The sequence below is a fragment of the Macaca fascicularis genome, chromosome 3, assembly GCF_037993035.2.
Source record: "Macaca fascicularis isolate 582-1 chromosome 3, T2T-MFA8v1.1".
Lineage (NCBI taxonomy): Eukaryota > Metazoa > Chordata > Mammalia > Primates > Cercopithecidae > Macaca > Macaca fascicularis.
In genome coordinates, this window is record NC_088377.1 from 185074576 (window position 1) to 185099806 (window position 25231).

General features: G+C 40.6%; 1 protein-coding gene across 1 annotated transcript; it reads left to right on the top strand.

The window, feature by feature from the left end:
- Nucleotides 1-7568: 7568 nt before the first annotated feature.
- Nucleotides 7569-8661, top strand: TAS2R40 (taste 2 receptor member 40). Its single transcript, XM_005551035.4, has one exon. It carries the CDS (start codon nt 7661-7663, stop codon nt 8630-8632), a length of 972 nt encoding a protein of 323 aa, XP_005551092.3. The 5' UTR covers nt 7569-7660; the 3' UTR covers nt 8633-8661.
- The last annotated feature ends 16570 nt before the right edge of the window (nt 8662-25231 follow it).

Consider the following 25231-nt stretch of genomic DNA (forward strand, 5'->3'; position numbering starts at 1 on the left):
AGCTCCTGTGCTACGCGATCTTGCAGGTCACTTGCAGCACTAGCATTATATGATTCTAATGTTTTGGATTTGTTTTTGTTTTTGTTTTTGAGACAGAGTTTCCCTCTGTTGCCCAGGCTGGAGTGCAGTGGTGCAATCATAGCTCACTGTAGCCTCAGCCTCCCACCTCAAGCAATCCTCCCACCTCAGTCTCACAAGTAGCTGGGACTATAGACATTCACCACCATATCTGGCTAATTTTTTTTTTCCAACAGACGACGTCTCACTATGATGCCCAGGCTGGTCTCAAATTCATGGCCTCAAGGAATCCTCCTGCCGTGGCCTCCTCTCCTGCCTTGGAATTACTCTGGGATTCCAAAAGTAAGCCACTTCACCCAGCATGTTTTGGATTCTTTAGAAATAGCATCTGTAATCAATTAAAGTTAGTCTACTTAAGGAGTATAGTTTTCATTTGCAATTTATCTTGCAGAAATATACTGACCAATCTGTTAAATTAAAAGTATACGTGGCTGGGCAGAGTGGTGCATGCCTATAATCTCAGCTTCTCAGGAAACTGAGGCCAGAGGATCATTTGAGGCCAGGAGTTCGAGGCTGTAGTGGTGCACCATGATTGCATCTGTGAATAGCCACTGCACTCCAGCTTGGGCAACAGGCAAGACCCTTTTCACTAAAATATATATTTTTAAAAGATGCTTGATTAAGAAACAATATAAATTTTCTCTTGAAAACTGTCTGAAATAACTGATCATGAGTACAAAGAATCAGAGATCCCCTTAGAAGACAGGAGGTAAAATTCTTAGTCAACTGCCTCAGGTTTTCAAAGGTTTCCCCACAGTAGGTTGCTGTTTAGAAAGAGCATGTCTGCTCACTAGTGGGCAAATCAAGGAATTGCTCTCTTTTCCAAGAGGAATTCATAAGGCTCCATCTTGTGGTGAAAACTGTTAACAAGCTTTACAGCTACCACATAATCCATTTCTAGGCAAGACCTAGGCCTGGAAGAGGTCATTCAAAACTCCAGGGTGTGCAGAAGCCAGAGACGTCAAGGTGTACGGGCGAACATGGCAGCTGTATGGAAACCAACTGTCAGAAAAATAATCACTGTGTTTATTTTTCTGAACTAAGACTGCAACCATACCGGATAATGTGTATGTGTATGAATATATATGTGATATTGAAGATTGTATCTTAAATTCAAAATTGAAAAAAGATAAAATATAAATATTTAATTTCTAGTATTTTATTTTACAATTTGCTCACTTTTTCTTCAGCACCAATATGTCCTTGTTAAACCTGTGTTAAGTTATATAATGAAAACAGAATTCAGCCTTGACTAGGACCCATTAACTACAAGTGATAATTAGTCCTACTTAGTTTAATACTGGAAGAGAGCTGTTCAAAAAAGTAGATATTTTTAAATATGAGTTGTTGTACAACTGTGAAGATATTTGTAGAAGTTTGGCATTCCAGTGTCACTGTACAAAACGTCCAATCCTATATCACACCATGAATCATTTTTCACACTATAAGTAGGAATTGACAAGGTGGATTGAACAATGGGAGGCTATCTTCACAAAGTCTGAAATCAATAAGCCATTTTGAGAAATCAGTTTTCAGTGTATCACAATTTTTATCACAGGTTTCAGGACATCAGTTTTATTTCTAGAAACTAATTCCAACCACAGAAAAGAGGGCTTCATAACGATGCCAGATATGGCCTCCTATAACTTTTTTTTCTTTTTTTAACACCCGTGGCAGCAGACTCTATTCTACGTTTTATAACTGCTTTGTGGGTGCCTTTGCAGGGAAATATTCAAAGTGTTTGTCTACCCCAAAGCTCGGTGTTATGATAACAATCTTTGCTGCTTAACATAAGCAAAGCTTTTTTCCCTCCAGTGATGTGAATAAGTTCATTTCTCTCAACTGTTCAACAATGCTCCTTTGCTTTCTGCCATGACTAAGCCCCCACCCTCTGTGTCATGAGCAGACTGCCATGCTGTGTGTCCAATTCATCACACGGTGCCTTCAACACTCTGTGCCTGAAGCCCTACAAGGAGATCCAGCTCACAGTATGAACGCTGTGTTCGGGACATCGTCAATTTTTAACTTCTAGCAGAAAGCAATTCCTGCTAAATAATGCAAGTAAGTAGATGTAAAGCCTGTGTCTTTATATAATTTGCCACCTAGAGTTTAAGTTTTATTGCAAGTCTGATATAAACACTGCTCATCCCAGGAATATCATCCTATAGGCACACAAATCTACTGCATTAAATTGTTTGGAAGTTTCCTCTATACACAAAAATTATTTTCTTAATCATTTCCTAAGATTGTGTCTGTCTTGAGCACACTGTCCAAAATATTTTTCAGTCATATAAAAATTCATAAGCCCCATGGTGGTTAATAGAGCTCATCACTGCATCTAAGTATTACTAAATATGTATCTTCACCAACTGCAATAGCAAATGCCACCATTTTAAAACTTTTTCACATGATTTTTCTTTTCATATCTTAGTCACATTTCCATTGCATTGAGCAACAGTATTTCTAGTTACATTTACATTTGCACGTGTTTATATCTTTTCAGGACATGCAATTTCCGCTACATTCAGTAGATTCTCTTTTACAACTTGCTATCTGTGAAGAATTTGATGTCCCAGGCAGATTTTTTATTTATGACTTCTTATTTCTTAAACAACCAAGACAAACCTTGTTGACATTTCAATTCTCTCTTCAGCTCCTTAGGTTTTGATCACATGTCTCTTCTATGGCCCTCTTCTTTGTTCTCCCAGTGGCTTGTTTCATAATGGCACCTAGACTGTTTCCTTAAATTACATCTTTTGCCAAATATGCACACAGGAGGGTTCTGTGAGGAACACAGGAGGAACACATGACTCCCTCAGTCTATCTTCCTTTTCCTACTTTTCAAAAAGATATGACTACAAGAAATATGCTACTTTTCTAATACTATAGGGTAGATGTGACTTCACACCACCAAAAACCCAGTTCTGCAAAATGTTATAATTATTTTCTATAATTCAACCTCTGAATCTGGTCTCCTACCACCTGATAAAGGATATGTCCTCTTAGTCTTCTTCAGGAAGACATTCAGTCACTTCCACAAGGATATTGAGGGCCACTTTTCCTGTTGCCCCAAGTAACCCTAGAGCTCATACTATAAACCATAAGGGTAAGTCCCCTCAAAGGACAGTGATTCTCAACCCTGTCCTGCTTCATATAAGAATCACTATAGGGAGTTTTGAAAATGCCAGTGCTTAGCTGTTCTGCAGAACAATTATTCATAATCTTCGAGGGTGGGACATGGGTATAGGTGCTTTGCAAAAGCCCTTCCAGTCATAAGGGTAATTCTAGGATGTCGACAGGGTTGAGAAAAACAGATCTAAAGAAAGCAGCCAACAATTGAGGCCAAATATCTACCTGCAAAGGTTAATAAGAGGCAGCAGTACCTGCAAATGGCCAGGATCCCAGCAGCAGCCCTCCACCTGAGTCTGCATATATAGAAAGATTAGGGAGGGAGAAGGGGGACCTACTGGAGTTATGGGCAGCAGAGTGAAGCGTTGCTGCAGAGCCTCCTCAAGACTCACATGAGATCTTCACAAGACAGCCAACATCTGGATGTCTGGCACCCGGAAGGCAAGGAGGGCCAGATGGTGTTGGCCAGGGGAGCAGCAGCAACACAAGAGAGTGCATTTACAACAGCAGCCAGGGAAATAAAGAGACTCTTCTGCCTGTCCTCTCTCTCACACACCCAGCCAAAAACTGAAGAGGGAGAGACGGGTGTCTCAGGGTCCACCTTGTCTCCTCCCAATCCTAGCAGATGGGGTCTCAGCTAAAACTGTGCTTGGGGAAAGGCAGAAGATAATACTTAAACCAACTATTAAACTAAACTGGACTATTAATAACCAAAAGAAGACGAACATTTGAAACCTGCCCAGGACATTACAATTGGATGGGAAGCACAGAGTGAGGCACTGAAACTAGAGGAGGGAAACATGTTGTGTTTATCCCTTCTCCTTTCTCCTTCTTGTCTTCCATGAGGGACATCTCTGCTCCTTGGGAGTCACTCTAAGATTGGCATGAAGGTGGGATGTAGAGTCTATACTGTGATCATTCCTCTGTCCTTACGTTGATGTCAGTTCACACGTCCACACTTTGATGTCATGCTTGCAAAGTCTCCTTGATATGGCCACTAGACCTCATGGAATCCAATAACTCCCTTAGCAGATTTCCAAACTCCTTTTGTGAACACAAGGAAGGTTGAACAGCTCTCCCAAGTGTGGACGGGCTGCAGGGGACTCAGGGGCTCTCTTGCAGTCTAACTGCCTTTGACATCCCCATGCAGCCATGAGCAGTGGGCCAAGGTGTGAGACCCCTTCAACAGAGATCCTTACCTTCTCTGGTTCTTTCCTGCCTCCTCTTCTTTCATTCCTCTCCAACTGGGAAAGCATTTTCTAGTCTACATGGTGGTGATGGAGAGAGATGTGAAAGAAAAATGTTTCCCTGACCACCTATTCTTCCAATCTGTTCTATCCTATGCCTGGACCAAAGCTTTTAAACTTCATAGCCAAGAATTTGAAACTTGTTTCTTGAAGACCCCATGAGAACTTCTGTAAACTAGGCTGGGCGCAGTGTCTCACATCTGTAATCCCAGCACTATGGGAGGGTGAGGCAGGTGGATCACATGAGGCCAGGAGTTCAAGACCAGCCTGACCAACATGGTGAAACCCCATCTCTACTAAAAATACAAAAATAAGCCAGGCATGGTGGCAAACATCTGCAATCCCAGCTACTTGGGAGGCTGAGGCATGAGAATCCCTTGAACCTGGGAGGGGGAAGTTTCAGTGAGCTGAGATCGTGCCACTGTGCTGCAGTCTGGGTGACAGAGCAAGACCCTGTTTCCAAAAATAAAAATAAAAAAAGAACTTCCCTAAAGTAGAGACAATGCCTCCATTCTAGCTCTCCAAATGAGAAAATATGGAATAAAAATGAATTGGCCCCACATAGCTGTAAATGTGGCACTGTGAGTGGCTTGGAGTTGTCAGCCTAGACTGCCAGCTTGCATACAGCCTCAGCAACAGTCCCACACCCCAGTGGCTGATTCCCTCCCTGCTCTTCTTGCCTGAGCTTCTGAGGCTGCAGGTAGACCCTGCCCAACATCTCCTTCTGTTCCCACCTCTTAAAATCAGAGAAAAGCATGAATGAAACCCAATAGAAAACAGTTCCAGAACAATGGAAGTCAACGATTGTGTGCCAGAAATTTGGGGAGATACCATTTATTACAAACTTGCATATGTTGGGACAAAATAAACCAAACAGTGAGTTTGATGCTTCGGAATACATGAAAGCTGCTGACAAATGCTACTGTCCTCAATTAAGAGAACTAACCAAAGTTAATGAGTCTCTTACAGGAGATGTAGAACCTGCCAAAAATCTTGTTTCTAGTTCTGACTATTATGAATAAAGCTGCTGTGAGCATTTTTGTACAAATCTCTGTGTTGACATAAGTTTTAATTTCTCTAAACAATGCTTTCTTAATTTTGAAATATATTGCTTTGCCTGGTGCTTATTTCTATACAAATATGATCTAATAACATTGCCATTTTAAAATAATAATAAATCTCTGACTTCTTTATTTAGTTAATTTATTTATTTTTGAGACAGGGTCTGGTTCTGTCACCCAGGCTGTAGTGCAGTAGCTCCATCTCAGCTCACCAAGACCTCCACCTCCCAGGCTCAAGGATCCTCCCACCTCAGCCTCCCGAGTAGTTGAGACCACAGGTGCGTGCCACCATGCCCGGCTAATTTTCTGTATTTTTTGTAGATACGGGGTTTCACCATGTTGCCCAACCTGACCTCAAACCCCTGAGCTCAAGCAATCCTCTTCCTCAGCCTCCCAAAGTGCTAGGATTGCGGGCATGAGCCACTGAGCCGAGCCAACTTCCTTATTTTAAATAAAATTAATTTGGGGTGGGGAAATCCATTTTTATCATTCATCCATTTATATTATAAAAAAATATAATGGACCAAGGCCAGGGATGGTGGCTCACACTTACAGTCCCAGTATTTTGGGAGGCTGAGATGGGAGGATTGCTTGAGCCCAAGAATTCAAGATCAGCCTGGCCAACATGGTGAAACTCTGTCTCCACAAAAAATACAAAACTTAGCCAGGTGTGATGGCATGCACCTGTAGTCCCAGCTACTCAAGTGGCTGAAGTGTGGGGATCACTTGCGCTATGGAGGTCAAGGCTGCAGTGAGCCATGATTACGCCACTGCACTCCAGCCTGGGTGGCAGAGTGAGACCCAGTCTCAAAAAAAAAAAAATAAATCAAATAAAAATAACAGGGCAAGCACACTGGAAAATGATAACTGGCACTCAGCTTCTGTGTCAAGAAGACACTAGGAATTAGTATTGTCAACAAACTGAAAAGTATATGCCTTGTTTAAAATGGGCAGCCACTACTCAGCTTCAGCCAATTCACTATGCCAAATCTTCTAATTTTTCAAGAGAAGATAGATTTTTTGTGTGTGCATATAAGTAATCTCCTAAGTTTAAATGTTGGCCAATAGAACCCCTCAAAAAAAAAAAAGTTACACACTGGTGGATTAATGCTGTATAGCATTAGCCAATGCAAAGTAAAAAGACCACAGACCAAATCTGACCCAAGGCTCATTGGTTTCTAGCTAAGATTTTGGTTCTCAATCCTGACTATGAGCAACAAGACCTTTTGGCTTTTTTAAAAGATAGCATGCCTGAGCCCTAGTCCAGATTCTGATTTCCTAGATTTGTATGAGTCCCGGGCATCTACCATTCTGGTTCACAGCCAGGGTTAAAAAGTAGGAAATTAAATTTCAAGTTATAGTACCTTATCATATTTCTGAACTTCAACACCAAGTCCAAAACACTGAATTCTCCCCAGGCTCATTCTACCTGATTCTGAGCTCAAATAGTCATGTGGGATCTCAGTAAGCTGAAATTGATGACACGTACACAAACAATAAAAACTGGGACTATGGAGACTTCCTTGTCTCCAACTTGAATGGCATCCAATTTTGGCTTTTCTGTATACTATTTGAGGACATTATAATAGCAGGCCTTTTTGGAAGAAACTCAATTCTAAGTAAAAGATGTTCATATATGAGCGTATGGGAATTTCTTATTCACAAACATGGTAACCATCAAAATAAAACTCTCTCCCAAAATAAGAGAGACAAGAAAAGAAGTGGAGAAAACAGATTTTAAAAGCTGTATGAGCTTTTACAAATAATTTAGCAGGTAACAGAGATCTTGTGAGACAAGTAAAAAGGTCTTGTATTCATGCCTTATCAGGTAAATGTGGACTTAAAGTAAATAAGGTAGGAAGGTATTGAGCTAGAAACATGTCTCAAATTATTTCCAGTGAGCTTCTGAAAGCCCAAGACAAATGTATCTTTATGAAAAACTGAGACAGACCCAGTAACCAGATCCTCTCATTATTTGCATGTGAAACCTCTAACTTGTCGTCATGTGATAAACAAATGGAGAAAAATTGGAAATAACCATTAATGAGGGGGGCGGAAATTACAATAACATTGAGCAAGGGTCAGAAGATTGCAGAGCAGTTACCCGTTCTTGGCATAGAAACCTGAAAGTCAGGATCAAAGAGAATGGCAACCATGAACACAGATGCCACAGACAAAGACATATCCAGGTTCAAGGTCATCTTCACCTTGGTGGTCTCCGGAATAGAGTGCATCACAGGCATCCTTGGGAGTGGCTTCATCACGGCCATCTATGGGGCTGAGTGGGCCAGGGGCAAAACACTCCCCACTGGTGACTGCATTATGTTGATGCTGAGCTTTTCCAGGCTCTTGCTACAGATTTGGATGATGCTGGAGAACATTTTCAGTCTGCTATTCCGAATTGTTTATAACCAAAACACAGTGTATATCCTCTTCAAAGTCATCACTGTCTTTCTGAACCATTCCAATCTCTGGTTTGCTGCCTGGCTCAAAGTCTTCTATTGTCTTAGAATTGCAAACTTCAATCATCCTTTGTTCTTCCTGATGAAGAGGAAAATCATAGTGCTGATGCCTTGGCTCCTCGGGCTGTCAGTGTTGGTTTCCTTAAGCTTCAGCTTTCCTCTCTCAAAAGATGTCTTCAATGTGTATGTGAATAGCTCCATTCCTATCCCCTCCTACAACTCCACGGAGAAGAAGTACTTCTCTGAGACCAATATGGTCAACCTGGTATTTTTCTATAACATAGGGATCTTCATTCCTCTGATCATGTTCATCCTGGCAGCCACTCTGCTGATCCTCTCTCTCAAGAGACACACCCTACACATGGGAAGCAATGCCACAGGGTCCAGGGACCCCAGCATGAAGGCTCACATAGGGGCCATCAAAGCCACCAGCTACTTTCTCATCCTCTACATTTTCAATGCAGTTGCTCTATTTCTTTCCATGTCCAACATCTTTGACACTTACAGTTCCTGGAATATTTTGTGCAAGATCATCATGGCTGCCTACCCTGCCGGCCACTCAATACAACTGATCTTGGGCAATCCTGGGCTGAGAAGAGCCTGGAAGCGGTTTCAGAGCCAAGTTCCTCTTTACCTAAAAGGGCAGACTCTGTGACTGGAACTCAGGGAGGACTGCGGGACCTGGTCCAACCACTTCTGCCTTTTCCTCAGGTAGAACTCTCTCCTCACCCATCTCTTCTCTCCCAAACCTGCTCTGACACTTCTCAGAAAACGTGACCCTTTTATGAACATGAAGCTGAGTTTTTAACTTGAGATTCTAAACAGAAGTAACCAAGAAACCTGAAGATGGACTTTGAAAGTTCCTCGAACTATGTTCATTCATATCCTGCCCTGAGATCTCTCTGCTTTCTTCTCCTCCTGAGCCTTAAGGAGAGGGTGGCCAGACATATCGGTTTGCCAGGGACAATCTCTGTTTATTGTCTGTTGTCAATTGAGCACCCTTCAATTCTCAAGAATATCATGGTCTGGATGAAGAATTACATGATCATCCTACTTAAGACACCCAACTAACACACAGGGCTGGTGAAGCAGAGCACAGCACTCAGTCCATGGGGTAGAAGGGAAACCAGAGTGGCTACAGAGAAAGAAGATTCAGGAAAGAAAGGCTGCCAGAAATTATCAAGAAGTGCTGCAGAGGTTCCGAGGAAAGTAAAGGGTGAAGAAAAAGGCTTTGGATTTGACTGCAAGCAGGCCATGTGTGCTATTAGTGGAGTGATAGGGTGACATCCTGATCCCAGGAATTCCAGAAGATGATGCCAAAAGAGAGGGGATGGGTAAAAACCAATAGTCTAGAAAGGATGTTTGGAGATAAAGATGAGTTATAGAATGGCAGATGAATACGTGAAGGGTCAGTTCAATGCTTTATTTCTCCAAATGGGAGGGGACAAAGTGAGCAGAGAGGAAAGAAAGAATGCAGGGAAAAGAGTGAAGTGGGCAGGAAGCCAAAAGAGAAAAGAAAGAGGCTGGAGTAAGTGAGTGTCTGTTTTGCTCAGTTCCCGACCTGTAGCAATGCTAGTGGCACCTGTGCCTCTGGTTTTACCAGTTCTGGGTTACCTTGAAGTAAACAGTGGGGCAAGAGTGGGTTACTTGGGGCAGACCGCTGGAGAAGAGGAAAAACATTATTCTCCGTTGTCATTCTTCAGGATGGTTCCAGCAGCATTGTCTCAAAGAGCTGTTCACAAAATATTGGACACCCCCTCCCCAGATATCTTAGAGCTTGAACGTTAGGAATCTGAAGTTGTCTTTTATTAGGTAAATTTTAAATCACGATTATTGAGGAAAATGTAAAAAGAATGCTGCGAATCATACCAAACTTAGGTAGTCCTCAAATGAAAGTATAAGGTCAGTAGCAAAGTCTAGTTCTGAGCTCCAGGGCTCTCAAGCACACATTTCAGAAAGAGTTCCTTACATCCATAAACTGCAAAAATGGCATACACACATGGCATACACACACACGGCATACACACACATACACACACACAGCATACACACACATACACACACACAGCACACATACACACACAGCATACACACACATACACACACACAGATTCCTTTATAGCTCAGTTTGAGACTTATCTACCTTAAAAGTCAAAATATTAAGGAAACACATACTTTTGATAGTTTTCTTAAGCTATAGTTATTTATATGACTATTTCAGGCGGTATTTGTTATAGTAAGACAAATTAGATTTTGAAGTTTTATTCCAATCCCTAGAATAAAGAAATATACACTTCCCTCCAAGTTATATATGTGGATAAAAGGGCCATGTACCCACTAAGGGCTCTCTGATGCATTACAGAGTTAGAGAGAAAACTGATTTAAAGTTGCCATTATATTAACATGAACCATGTCAAGACCACGAAGTGGATAACTCCTCTCCATGCTTACTATGAAGAAATATCATCTCATTGCTAGCAACAGCCTAAGGCAGCAAATAGCTAACAAAAGCTCCAAGGATGATAACATCCTTATCAATGTACATGCTGCCCTGCCTTCAACAAGATAAAATTCTCTCCAATTCTCTTTCTTCTGTATGTAAAACCCAATTCTCTTTCTTCTGTACGTAAAACCCCAGTACATAAAACTCAGAAAGACCCAGAATACCTAGTCTTCAAGTTGTCTGGCTTTAGACAGCAATCAGAAGTCCTAAATGAAGACAATAATTGACTCTGCTGGACAAAAGTCTGTAACCAAATGCAAAGCCCGGCTTGCTATGGTCTCAATATTATTACAGGTTTCCACCTTGCACACTCTACATCATCTCTCTCGCCCCACAGCCCTGTGGGATGTTGAAAGTGATAGAGTGAAGGATTCCTTTACCCACAAAGTCACTCTGAATATTCATCTAGAATGTGGAGCAGGTAAGGGGATTTTGGTTAGTAAGAGATTCCAGTCTGGCAGGCCCAGCCCAGAGGCAGGGTGTCTGGCTTCTCTCCTCATACCTGGTCGAGTCCTTGCAAATAAAGGCTAGACTGGCAGCCATGGCCAGTCTAAGGGCTATAACTTTATGGGTACCAGATTGTCCCACAATCCAGTATCATCTTCCCCTTCCAACTACTTCAGTGTCTGCTAAAATTCCACTGTGGTTCCGGCTTTTCTTTGCTTTTATTCTACAGGAAATATGTTATACTCTCAGGCATTCTTTACTTGGGGCAGCAGGGAAGAAACATCTATGTAATAAAAAGAAAAGAAACTGTAAGTCCAATCAGTCTAAAATGTCTCGTGCTGGAGGAGGGGAGCAGAAACCAAGGGCTAACGAATTATGTCTTGTTGAAGACAGGGCAACATATGCATTAGGAAAGATCATAGAAGGAAAGAAAAAAAAAGACACTGAAAGAGGAAGCCCTCCCATCTGTTTTCCCCCTCTCCTCTGGAGAAAAGGAATAAATAAATAAATAAATTACGTGTGTGTGTGTGTGTGTGTGTGTGTGTGTATTTTTTTTTTTAAACAGAGTCTTGCTCTGTCGCCCAGGCTGGAGTGCAGTGATGCCATCTTAGCTCACTGCAACTTCTGACTCCCTGGTTCAAGCAATTCTCTTGCCTCAGCCTCCTGAGTAGCTGGGATTACAGGCATGTGCCACCACGCCCCGCTAATTTTTGTATTTTTAGTAGAGATGAGATTTCACCGTGTTGGGCAAGATGGTCTTGATCTCCTGACCTTGTGATCTGCCCACCTCAGCCTCCCAAACTGCTGGGATTACAGGCATGAGCCACCGCACCCGGCCAAGGAAAATCTTTAGAAGAGAGGTAAGAGGAGGAAATTTCTTATGTACTCAGAAAGATTTGTTTGGGGGAGAAAGAGTAGGACAGAAAGGCTAAAAAGCCAGTCTGTAATGTTTGAAGGCTGGGGGAACTCTCTGCACCGTTTTCTAAATGGGGGAAGAGTTGCCTAAAATAGGAGAGGCAAAAGTTTCAGGGAAATGCTCAAATCAAGTGTATGCTGGGAAGAGGTAACATGTTACACTGCTATAAGTTTCTGTTGATAGGAGAAAGATGGAAGCATTTTGGAGCCTGTGACATGGCCCAGGAAGGGCAGGCCTGGGCAGAAAATGGGAGCAGACAGCAGAAAATGTGTGGGGTGAAGGGCTGGGGCAGTGGGAACCTAACGGGGAAGATGTGGAGGTGTTGAGTGCTGAGGTTAATCTTGGCCACTCTCAGTTGGGAGAAGCTCTTAACTGACAATTCTGCCTAGGCCTGTGGGGATTACCCTGCAAGCAGCAGAACAAAAAGTTTTCCAAGAGCTTTCAAGAGGAGCACTTCTGGGTTGGACTCTTCCTTCCCGGTGTGGCACTGCAAAGGTGCTCTGTGTCTGTGGCGCTAGCCCATCAAACGATCTCAGGAGGAAGAATACAGATTTGCAAAAAATTTTCCTGGTTTGTCTCTCATTTGGTTTTTCTTTTTTTCTTTTTCTTTTTTTTTTTTTTTAGCAAAGTGTCTTATGAATGTTCCACCCTTTTTCAGACGCATCAAGAAAAAAAGAGAAAAGTGGTTTTGAAGATAGCCCAAGAAAGCAAAGTACCAGCCATCCCCTAGGTTTAGTGTGGCAGCAGTAGTAGGAGGGGATCCAAGGCAGGGTGGAGCATTAACAGAAAAACCTGCATCCCCTCAACTTCCACACCCCCACCCGTGCAGTTCCCGGAGTCAGGAGACTGGGTTTGGGTCCTGGCTCTGCCACTTGCTGGTGTGCAAATGGGCATGTTATTGCATCTCTTTGAACCTGAGTGTCCACCTCTGTAAAATGGGAACAATAATGAGAAATACCAGCCTCCTAGGGTTATCTCATCCTGAGAGATGAATGGGGTAAAGTGTTTAGCACACAGCATCTGACCCAGAATAAGCAGTCAATAGATGTTAGCTGTTAGTATTCTAAAAGGAAGTGGAGTGAGACTGAGAGGCATCTAGAATGAGGATATTTAAAGCAGGCCAGATATGAAAAGTACAGACCAGATTGGGCCAGATGCACACAGAAGGCTTAGCCTTTATAGTCTCAAAGAGTTGGTGGCAGAACATGGTCACAGATCCAGTAGTTCAGTCATCCAAGTGGCAGGTGAAAAGTATAGGGTGGCCTTAAGAATTGGATTCCTGTTCCCTTCCTATGTCAAAAATGAAAGACATCTAGTATTCCACAGTTTAGTTGTCCGACAGTTATCTGAGTGTCTATTTGAACCTAGCAGGCACTAGGTTAGGGGTCAGCAAACTTTTTCTGTAAAGGACCAGAGAGTAAATATTTTAGGATTTGTGGGCCACATACAGTCCCTGCCAGAAGAATTCAACTCTTCTGTTGCAGCACAAAAGCCACCATGGTGATTCAAAAAATAAATAAATGGACGTGGGTTTGCTCCAGCAAAATTCTGTTTATGGACACTGAAATTTGGATTTCATATAATTTTCACAGATCATGAAATATTATTCTTCTTTTAATGTTTCCAACCATTTAAAATGCATTTTAATAAATGCTTCTTGCATTTTTAAATGGTTGAAAAATATTAATATTTCATGACATGACATTTTGTTGGAACACAGCCATGTCCATTCTTTCCCAGCTGTGCACTCTTGGAGGGTGAAATTTTTGTTGAGTTGATCTCGTGGGCTATACAAAACAAAAAGAATCCGTGGGTCAGATTTGCCCCCAGGTTGCAGTTGCAGACCCTTCACTCAGGCATGTTCTCCTGCCCCTGAAGGCACAGCATTCCCCAGGCCCCAGTCACACTTCATTGCAAAACCAGGGATACTTATTGTGGCAACTTTTGCCATGTTATTTTTTTTCTTTTTTTAATTATACCTTAAGTTCTGGGATACATGTGCAGAATGTGCAGGTTTGGGTATACATGTGCCATGGTGGTTTGCTGTACCCATCAACACATCATCTACATTAAGTATTTCTCCTAATGCTATCCCTCTCACCCCCGGAGAGGCCCCAGTGTGTGATGTTCCCCTCCCTGTGTCCATGTGCTCTCATTGTTCGACATCAACTTATGAGTGAGAACATGTGGTGTTTGGTTTTCCGTTCCTGTGTTAGTCTGCTGAGAATGATGGTTTCCAGCTTCATCCACGTCCCTGCAAAGGATATGAACTCATCCTTTTTCATGAATTGTTGCCATGTTTTGAACGTGGGAACTTTCCCAATATTTTTGCCACTTTCAATTTCTCCAGCTTTTCTCTGTCCCTGTGCAATCTTTAAAACACAATCTACTAGTTCTTTGTAAAGAAAAACAAACAAACAAATAAACAAAAAGCTAATGTTCTAGTCCCCTGCCTCCCACCTGCTAAGGACAGACACAGAGCCCAAATTTTGTTTCTACCTAACGCTTTGAAAGCTATTGCCTTGAAGCCACTCACTTGATAACAATGAGTTTGAAATAAGTTTGAAATAGTCGTGCCTCTACAAACCATCTCTGTTGAGGTTGAACTCTAGGCTGTGGTTCTCCTTGTGAATTTGATCCAGCAGGGCAATGTTTGTATTCTTTTTAGATGACTAAGCAACAGGCTGGTTTGTTGCATAATGATGGGAAACGCCTAGTGTGGTGTGTAGAAAGAACCTACCCTTGGTGTCAAAGATCTAGACTTCAGTCCCCAATCTGTGTGATCCTGGGAAAGTCACTAAACCTCTCTGAGCCTCAGTCTCCCCATTTGGAAAGCAGAAATAATCATAACATCCACTACACAGGGTTGCTGTGATATTCAAATAAAATAATATATGTCTATAACAAATTGTAAACCACCATATGAAGATCAGTGCATTTACTCATTCAATGAAAATTCATTTCTTAATGCATTTTTAGTAAAGATCAACTCAACAAAAATTTTACCCTCCAAGAGTACACAGGCTAGAAAAGAATACTGGATTAAATTACAATGTGGAAAATTCCTGAGTGGTGGTCTATGTACTGTGGAGTCAGGCATGTACCCTAAACTTCAAATGTGCACAATTAAAACTCCTATCCTCTAAAAATAATGTTTTAATCCTGATCTTCTTCCTCTAGTTCCTTCGCCATAGGGAGCAGAGAACTCAGGACAGAATCCTTTTCTCTCGGTCTTACTGAACCATTTAGGAGAGATCAGGGCTGAGAGAAAAAAAAATTTTCCACTGAGCATCCTCAGAGATTCCCATCAGAGCCTGAGAATGCAAAACAGAAAAGGGTCCCATTACATCCAGCCCTCCCGAGGGAAAGCTGCTGTTTGCATTTCCTGTCTACAGCTCTAGAGAGTGCAAATAAATCAGTGGTTTATTCAAACCAGTAGTTGGATAGTAGATTACGGCTGGCGGCCCTGAGGGCAGCTGAGACCATGAGTGATGGAAATGCTTGGCAGGGAGGGAGTGGCAATGTGACCTGCAGAAAATACCAAGACCCCATAGGCCCGTTCTTCCCTCATCTCACTGCTCAGTGGAATAGCACCTAACACTCACACTCTACTCATAAGAGTTGACTAAGATCTGTTAAGCTTTATGCGAGATTTATCTTAACATAATAAAAATTAAATATCTCCAAATACTACAAGAAATGGTCTTAACCTCTTTGTTATCTAATCAAATTGCTAAGTGATTCAAACACCTTTGCCTAATATTTTATCTTTCAGGAGTTATTTCACTAAGTTTTGTGTCTATATTCTAATTTACGTTTCTGGCACTGATGGCATTAATTGTACCCAATGGCAGAATTTTTTTGTTTTGTTTTTTGAAGGCTAAATAATTTAAAAACATGCCTAATAAGTCCTGATCTGAATAAGTTAATAATATCTTTAAAAGTCAAACCTGTGGCCTGAGTCTCCATTGCCTCTGAAACCCTTAAGGGTGGGGCACTGTTGGCCACTCCCTCTGTTTTAAAGATCTTCAGCCTTGACTTCCGTATCTATTCAGCTGCCCGAGTTTTCTTCTATTTCCTTATCCACCAAGCACCCTTCGAACATACAATTACTCACAATTTGTACCCTTTATCTATTGCTATCACTAAGGTGACCAACTACTCAGATTTTATAAACGGAAAGTTCCATAACCCAGAAAACCTCTCTGTTCTGGATAACCTGGGACAGTTCGTCACCCTAAGCTCCAACCAAATGACTGAGGCTAAATTCAGATAACAAGTATTACGTTTCAACTCAGCTATGATCTTCACATCAGTTCCACGACTTTGTGAACAAGAAACCTATACACATTCACTTGAACTGCACATGCACACACACACTCTCATATACTCTTCACACACACCTCACGCACTCACATATACTCCCAGACATACACACCACACACATTCACACACACACCAACACACACTCACATTCACACACACCAACACACACTCATATTCACACACACGCCAAACACCCATTCACACACACCAACACACACATACACCTCCAAACACATTCACACACATACCAACACAAACATTCACACACACCAACACACACATTCACACGCACACACCAACACTCACATTCACACACACCAACACACACTCACATTCACACACCCAACACACATTCACATTCACACACCAACACATTCACACACACCAACTCACACATTCACACACACCAACACACACATTCACACACACCAACACACATTCACATGCACACACCAACACACACATTCACATGCCCACACCAATACACACATGCACACACATCAACACTCACATTCACACACACCAACACACTCACACACCAACACACACTCACATTCACACACCCACACACACACCAACACACAGTCACACACCAACACATATTCACACACACACCAACACACACACACCACACACATACACACACACCAACACACACATTCACACACCAACACACATTCACACCAAGACACACTCACATTCACACACACCAACACACATTCACACACCACACACGTTCACACACACCACCACACACATACACACACCAACACACACATTCACCCACACCACACACTCACATTCACACACACACACCAACACACATTCACACACACCAACACACACTTTCGCACACACCACACATTCACACACACACCAACACACACATACACACACCACACACATTCACACACACACCAGCACACACATTCACACACACCACACACATACACACACGAACACACTCACACACCAACACACACATTCACACACACCACATTCACACAGACCAACACACACACACCACACACATTCTCACATACACAACACACACATTCACACACCACACACACACACACCAACACACACATACACACCACACATTCACATTCACACACTCACACCAACATACACATTCACACACACACACCACCTGCTTAAAATCCTCCAAAGGCTTATCATTACACAAAAACCTTCTGACTGGCTGCAAAGCCCTTCACACCGCATCTCAGGACTACCTTTTCTGGCATTCATTCTATTCATAGATGCTTCATTCTATTCACTCCACTAAGTACAATCATTGAAAGGACCTGATGGTTAGGTTCTATTTATAATTTTAATTTTGGAAAATTTAAAACATACACAAAAGCAGGTAATGGTACATCCCCTATGTAACCATTAATCAACCATTAACATAGTGCCAGTACACACTGTTGAAGGCTTTTGAGGAGGTTTATTATACAATTCAAATATTTCTAGTACCTTTAGCCCAAAAGATTTTGTGGGTTGTTTTGATTCCAGTTAAATTTTTAGGCCTATTAAAATTAATTGGGCTTCAAGATTCATCTTTGAAATCCACACTATCTGAAATATACCAAAATATACATCATTCTTCTGGTATATATTTCCTCTAATTCAACTTTTTTCCCTTCTATTTAATTGACATGTAATAATAGAACATACCTAAGAGTGATATTTCTGTACATGTATACAATGTGTAATTATCAAATTAGGGTAATTAGCATATCCATCAACTCAAAAGTGTATCTTTTTTTATGTTGGAAACATTAAAAGGCTCTCTTCTAGCTTTTGAAAATATGCAGTTACTGTTAACTATATTCACCCAATGCTATAACGCACTAGAACTTATTCCTCCTATCTAGCTGTGATTCATCTGTTAGCCAACCTCTCCTAATCCTCTTCCCCAACCCCTCCTAGCCTCTAATGACCACAACTCTACTCTACTGTTACGAACTCAACTTTTATAGCTCCTACATATGAGTGAAAATATGCAGTATTTCTTTTCATCCCTGACTTATTTCACTTAACATAATGATCTCCAACCTCATTCATGTTGCTGCAAATGACAGGATTTCATTCTTTTTGTGGATGCAGAGTATTCCATTGTGTATATATACCACATTTTGTTTATCCACTTACCTGTCGATGAACATTTAGGTTGATTCCGTATCTTGACTATTGTGAATAGTGCTGCAATAAACAATGAGGGTGCAGATATCTCTTCAATAGATTACTTTTCCTTGGATTAATACTCAGTAGTGGGATTGCTGCATCATATAACAATTTTATTTTTGGCTTTTTGAGAAACCTCCATACTGTTTTCCATAATGGCTGAACTAATTCAAATTCCCACAGTGTATTAGAGCTCCTGCTTCTCCATGTCCTTGCAAGCATTTATTACTTTTTGTCTTTTTGAAAATAGCTGTTCTAACTGGGATGAGATGATATCTCATTGCGGTTTTAATTGGCACTACCCCGATGATTAGTGATGTTGAGCATTTCTTCATATACTTGATGGTCATCTGTATGTCTTTTCTGAGAACTGTCTATTCAGATCCTTTGCCCACTTTTTGATGAGATTGTTAAGGTTTTCTGCTATTGAATTGTTTGGGTCCCTTGTAGACTCTGGATATTGGTACACTGCCAAATGTATAGCTTGCAAATATTTTCTCTCATTCTACAGGTTGTCTGCTCTCTTGATTGCTTCCTTTGCTGTGCAGAAGCTTTTTAGTTTGGTATGGTCCTATTTGTCTATTTTTGGTTTTGTTGTCTGTATTTTAGAGCTGCAGGCATAAAATTTTTGCTTAGACCAGTGTCCTGGAGTGTTTCCCCTATGTTTTTTTTCTAGTAGTTTTATAGTTCCAGGTCTTACATTTAAGTCTTTAATCCATTTTGAGTTGATTTTTGTATACAGAGAGAGATAGGGGTTTAATTTCATTCCTCTGTATATGAATATCCAGTTTTCCCAGCACCATTTATCAAACAGGGTGTTATTTCCCCAGTGTATGTGCTTGACACCTTTACCAAAAATCAGTTGACTATGAATATTTAACACATTGATTTGTTTCTGGGTTCTTCATTCTGTTCCATTGGTCTCTGTTTGTTTTTATACCAATACCATGCTGATTTGATTATTATAACTTTGTAGTATAATTTGAAGTCAGATAGTGTGATGGTTTCAGTTATGTTCTTTTTGCTCAGGATTACTTTGGTTATGAGGGTCTTTTATAGTTCCATACAAATTTTAGGATTCCTTTTTCTATTTCTGTGAGGCTTGTCATTGGTATTCTGATAGGGATTAAAATGAACCTGTAGATCGCTTTGGGTAATATGGTCATTTTAACAATATTAATTCTTCTAATCCATGAGCATGGAATGCCTTTCTATTGATTTGTGGCCCCTTTCAATTTCTTATAGTATAGATCTTTCACCTCCTTGGTTAAATTTATTCCTATGTACTTTTTTGTAGTTAAAGTAAATGAGAATGTTTTCTACATTTCTTTTTTAATGAGCTGGTGACTGGTGTATAGAAACACTACTGGTTTTTACGGGTTGATTTTGTGTCCTGAAACTCTACTGTATTTGTTTATCAGTAATTGTTCTAACAGTTTTTTTGGTAAAGTCTTTAGGGTTTTCTGTATATAAGATCATGTCATTTGTAAAAAAACAAAAACAAAAAGGGGGGGACAATTTTACATCCTCTTTTCCAATTTGGACACCCTCCATATTTCTTTATTTTGCCCAATTCTAGTACTATGTTGAAGAAGAGTGGTGAGAGTGGGCATTCTTGTCTTGTTCTGGTTCTTCGAGGAAAAGTTTTCAGCATTTCCCCATTCTGTACGATGTTAGCTGTGGGTTTGTCATATATGGCCATTATTGTGTTGAGGTATGTTCCTTCTATACATAATTCAGGTATTCTCCTTCTATTCCTAAGCTCTCAAGTCCCTATGTTGGGAGTTTTTATTATGAATGATATTTAATTTTATCAAATACTTTTTCTGCATCTATTGAGATGATCATATTGCATTTGTCTCTCATTCCATTGATGTGATGTATACATTTATTGACTTGCATCTGTTGAAACATTCTTGCATCCCTGGGATAGCCCACTTCATCATGGTGTACTATCTTTTTGATGTGCTGTTGGATTCAGTTTGATAATATTACGTTGAGAGCTTTTGCATCTATGTCCATCAAGGATATTGCCTGTTGTTTTCTCTTTTTCTGTTGTGCCTTTATCTGGCTTTGGTATCAGGATAATGCTAGCCTATTAGAATGAGTTAGGAAAAATTCCCTCTTCTTCAAGTTTTCAAAATAGATTGAGAAAAGTTGATGTCAGTTCTTCTTTAAAACTTTGGGAAAATTCACCAGTAAAGTCATTCTGCCCTAGGCTTTTCTTTGCTGGGGGACTTTTTATTACACAATATGTGACTGTATTAGTCCATTTCCATACTGCTATGAAGAAATACCCAAGACTGGATAATTTATAAAGAAAAAGAGGTTTGAGCTGGGCACGGTGGCTCATGCCTGTAATCCCAGCACTTCGGGAGGCCGAGGCAGGAGGATCACCTGAGGTCAGGAGTTCAAGACCAGCCTGGCCAACATGGTGAAACCCCATCTCTACTAAAAATACAAAAATTAGCCAGGCATGGTAGCGGGCGCCTGTAATCCCAGCTACTCAAGAGGCTGAGGCAGGAGAATCACTTGAACCCAGGAGATAGAGGTTGCAGTGAGCTCAGACCATGACCAGCCTAGGCAAAAAAGCAAGACTCCATCTCAAAAAAAAAAAAAGAGGTTTGACTAAGTCTCATTACGTATTATCAAACAATATGTGACATTTTCATATTGTTGTGAAGAAATACCTGAGACTGGGTAATTTATAAAGAAAAAGAGGTTTGATTTAATCTCATTACTCATTATTAGTCTGTCCAGGTATTCTATTTCTTCCTGGTTCGATCTTTATAGGTTATATGTGTCCTCGAATTTATCTATTTTCTTATCTCCTCTAGGTTTCTCAGTCTGTTGATGTATTGTTGTTTATAATAGTTTCTAATGATCGTTTTTTATTTCTGTGGTATCAGTTGTAATGTCTCCTTTTTTGTTTCTGATTTTATTTCTTCCCTCTTTTTTCTTAAGTCTAGCTAGTGATTCGTTGACTTTGTTTATCTCTTCAAAAAGACAGCTTTCATTTTGTTAATCTTTTGTATTTTTGTCTCTATTTTATGTTGCTTTATTCTGATCTGTATTATTTTTTTCCTTCTACTAATTTTAAGTTTGGGTTGTTCTTGCTTCTCTACGTACACAAGATACATTTTAAGGTTGTTTATTCAAACTCTTTCTACTTTTTTGATGTTGGCAGTTACTGCTATAAAGTTCTCTCTTAGTGATGTTTTTGCTGTATCCCATGGGTTTTGGTATGTTTTGTTTCTATTCTTATTTGTTTCAAAAAAATTTACCTCCTTCTTATTGCTTCATAGATCCATGCTTGTTTGAGTGCACATTGCTTACTTTCCATGTATTTATATAGTTTCTGAAGTTCCTCTTGTTATTTTAGAGTTTTATTTCATTGTAGCCTTAAAATACACTCAATACTATTTTCGTTTGTTAAAATTTCTTGAGATTTGTTTTATGGCATAACATATAGTATATCCCAGAGAATGTTCCATGTGCTGATGAAATTTATTTTCTGCTGCTGTTGGATGAAACATTCTAACAATGTCTATTAGGTCTATTTGGTCTACAGAACAGTTTAAGCCCAATGTTTCTTTGTTGATTTTGTCTAGAGAATCTGTCCAAAGCTGAAAGTGGTCTGCTAAAGTTCTTACCTATTATTGTATTGATACCTATCTCTCTTTAGCTCTCACAACATTTGCTTTACTTATCTGGGTGCTCCAATGTGGAGTGCGTACATATTTACAATTGTATGTCCTCTTGCTGAACTGATTCCTTTATAATTTTATAATGACTCTCTTTGTCTTTTTTATGTTTTTGACTTTGGTGATTTTCTGTACTGATAATATATGCTTCCTTTCTTTCTCTCATTCGTGTATCTGATCTACCAGTGAGTTTTATATTTTTGTGTGTTTTCAGGATGGTAGATATTGTCCTTTCACTCCCAAATGTAGGACTCCTTTAAGGCAAGTCTAGTGGTAATAAATTCTCTCAGTTTTTGCTTGTCAGAGAAAGACTACTTCTCACATTAGTGAAGGATAGCTTTGCTGGGCATAGTATTCCTGGCTAGCAGTTATTTTTTTTTTCTTTCAGCACTGAGAATATGTCATTCCATTCTCTCCTGGCCTGTAAAGTTTCTCCTGAAAAAAATCTGCTTTTAGTCTGATGGGGATTCCCTTACATGTGACTTGACACTTTTCTCTTGCTGTTTTTAGAATTCTCTCTGTCTCTGCCTTTTGACAGTTTAACCACAATGTGCCTTGGAGAGGACCTTTTTGGGTTGAATCTATTTGGGAATATTTGAGCTTCCTGTATCTGGATGTCTGTATCTCTCACATAACTCAGGAAGTTTTCAGCTATTCTTTCATTAATTATGTTTTCTGTGCCTTTTCCCATATCTTCTGAAACTCTCAAAATGCCAATATTTGTTCACTTAATGGTGTCCCATATGTCAGGTAGGTTTTCTTCATTCCTTTTATTCTCTTTTTGTACTTTATATTTTTTTGTCTGACTGGGCTATTTCAAAATATTTGTCTTCAAGTTCAGAAATTCTTCTGCTTGATCTAGTCTACTGCTGAAGCTCTCAACTGTACTTTTATTTTATTCATTGACTTCTTCAGTTTTGAAATTTCTATTTGGCTTTTTATTATAGCTATTCCTTTTTAAATTTCTCATTCAGGTCATTAATTGTTTCCTTATTTCTTTGTATTCCCTGTTTGTGTTCTCTTGTATCTTGCTGAGTTTCCTAAAGATCATTATTTTGAATTCGCTTTTGGACATTTCATAGATTTCCTTTTCTGTGGGGTCTGTTATTGGAGAATTATTGTGTTGCTTTGGAGGCATGATGTTTCTTTGCTTTTTCATGTTTCTTGTGTTCTTATGTTGATATCTGTGCATTTGGTACAACAGTCACTTCTTCTAATTTGATTAAATAGCTTTAATAAGGAAATATTATTTCCTGTGTATGTATCTGTAGTCTCAGTTGGGTAGCTTGTTTTGGCTTTATTTCTGAGTGAGTGCAATAGTGTAGTTTCCATATGATTTATTTGGGTGTAATCAATATCACTGGTGTCTACCAGTTCCTCATTTACTTAGACTGTAGTCATTTGTGGAGGCTGTGGAAAAATTTTGCTAGAAATGGAAAGAAGACATTCAGCAGGCCAGTCTTTGGGCCCCTGGTAGGCACATGCAGGTATGTGGCAGCCCCACTACTTGAAGGGGCAAGGTTTTCTGGCAGTGGTAGTGGTGGGCACTGGGTGGGCTGGTCCTCAGGCTCCTGGGCACCATGCATAAGCACTAGCAGTAGTGGCAGTGGGTTCGGGCATTCTGATTTTGGGGCCCCTGAGTGGTGCATGTGGGTACACAGCACCTCTACTGCTGGAGGGGTTGGGGACCACCAGTGACAGTGGCAGCCCCAAGTAGGCAGGCCTCAGGTTCTAGAGAGCACATGCTTTGGCTCCCTGTGTTTTGAGATGGCCTTCCTGGTGTGCTAGACTGCTTGATGTGTCTGTTCCTAAAAGGGTAAAGTACTGCATGGGCTTGGGTGGCAGGGATGCAGCTGCACTGCTGGGTCCAGCTGGTGATGTGGCATTGCAGCCCTCTGAGTGTATGTTGGGGGATATTGGTGGAGCCCAAGAGCTATGGAGATGCAAGACCTATTGGGTCCCAGGCCAGGATGCAGTCTGGTGGTAACTCTGCTTCCAAAATGGTGCTGTGATGTGGCAGTTTCAGTCTCATGGGTAAAACCCAGTGTAAATGCCCTCTCTGGAACAATGTAAGTATACGGACCCTAGGAAGCTCCCTATACTAGGCCTGACTCTTGTGTAGTCAGAACTGCAGGTGTCTGTGATGAGAATATAAACTGCTATGTATCTCTTGCTTAGCTTTTCCTCAAAATGGTGAGTTCTCCTTGGCTCCAAGCCAATCCCAGCCAGCTGTTTCACTTGCCTCTCTATGCTGCCATGTTGAGTTTCTATGCTTGAGAGAGTCTTTGTCACTTCCTTGCTGAATTTCAGTGTTCTCACTTAGAAGATCTATTCAACATGTGGTTATTATCTATTTATTGTTTTGGTCCTTGTTTGTGGAAGAGGCAAGTGCCAGTACCTCTGAGCAACCATTTGATGACATCTCTTTGCATTAGCTTTATTACCAAGAAGAAAGAAACTAATGTTATTTTATATATATATATGTTTTCCTGAAATGTACATTCCAGGAATGTTGTGACTCAGAGGACAACAGCAGCTGCTGGGTGTTTGCTGATTCCTGTACTTCTCTACTCTAATTTACTTTGATGATATCTTAATCATGGATCTTTTGGATGCAAGAAATAAAAATCAACTCAAAGAAGCAAAAGTAAGAGAGAGAATTATTAAAATGATTCAAGGGTTCTCATGGAACCCCATTCAGGCATTTGCAAGAAATATGATTGAGCATCATGAAAACTAAAAAACCATGAGGGAGTCTCCCTCTCTCTTCTCCTCTTTCATTTCTCTTCTCTCCTTCCTCTCTCTCCTTTCCATCAATTTTCTCACTAAATAGCTCTGACCTCTGCGTCTCTCTGTACATCTGTTCTGGACTCCTCCCTTCAAACCTCCTTCCACTGGAGGGATGTTCATTAGTCTACGGCCCCTTATAATTCCAATTTGCCATGGCCCCAACGCTAAACAATCTTGCAGCTCCAGTATACGATACTACGCTTCCCGTGTCTTCAAATTCTCAGAGTATAATATAGCACTGCTTGAGTTAGGCATCCATCCCTAAATTATAGCCAGGAGACCAGATTATAATTTGTTATACCTATTCCTTCAGGAGGGGCTATAGAGGCATGTCCAAAAGCAAAAAGTGGGGTGGGGGTGAGGAGGGACATGAGC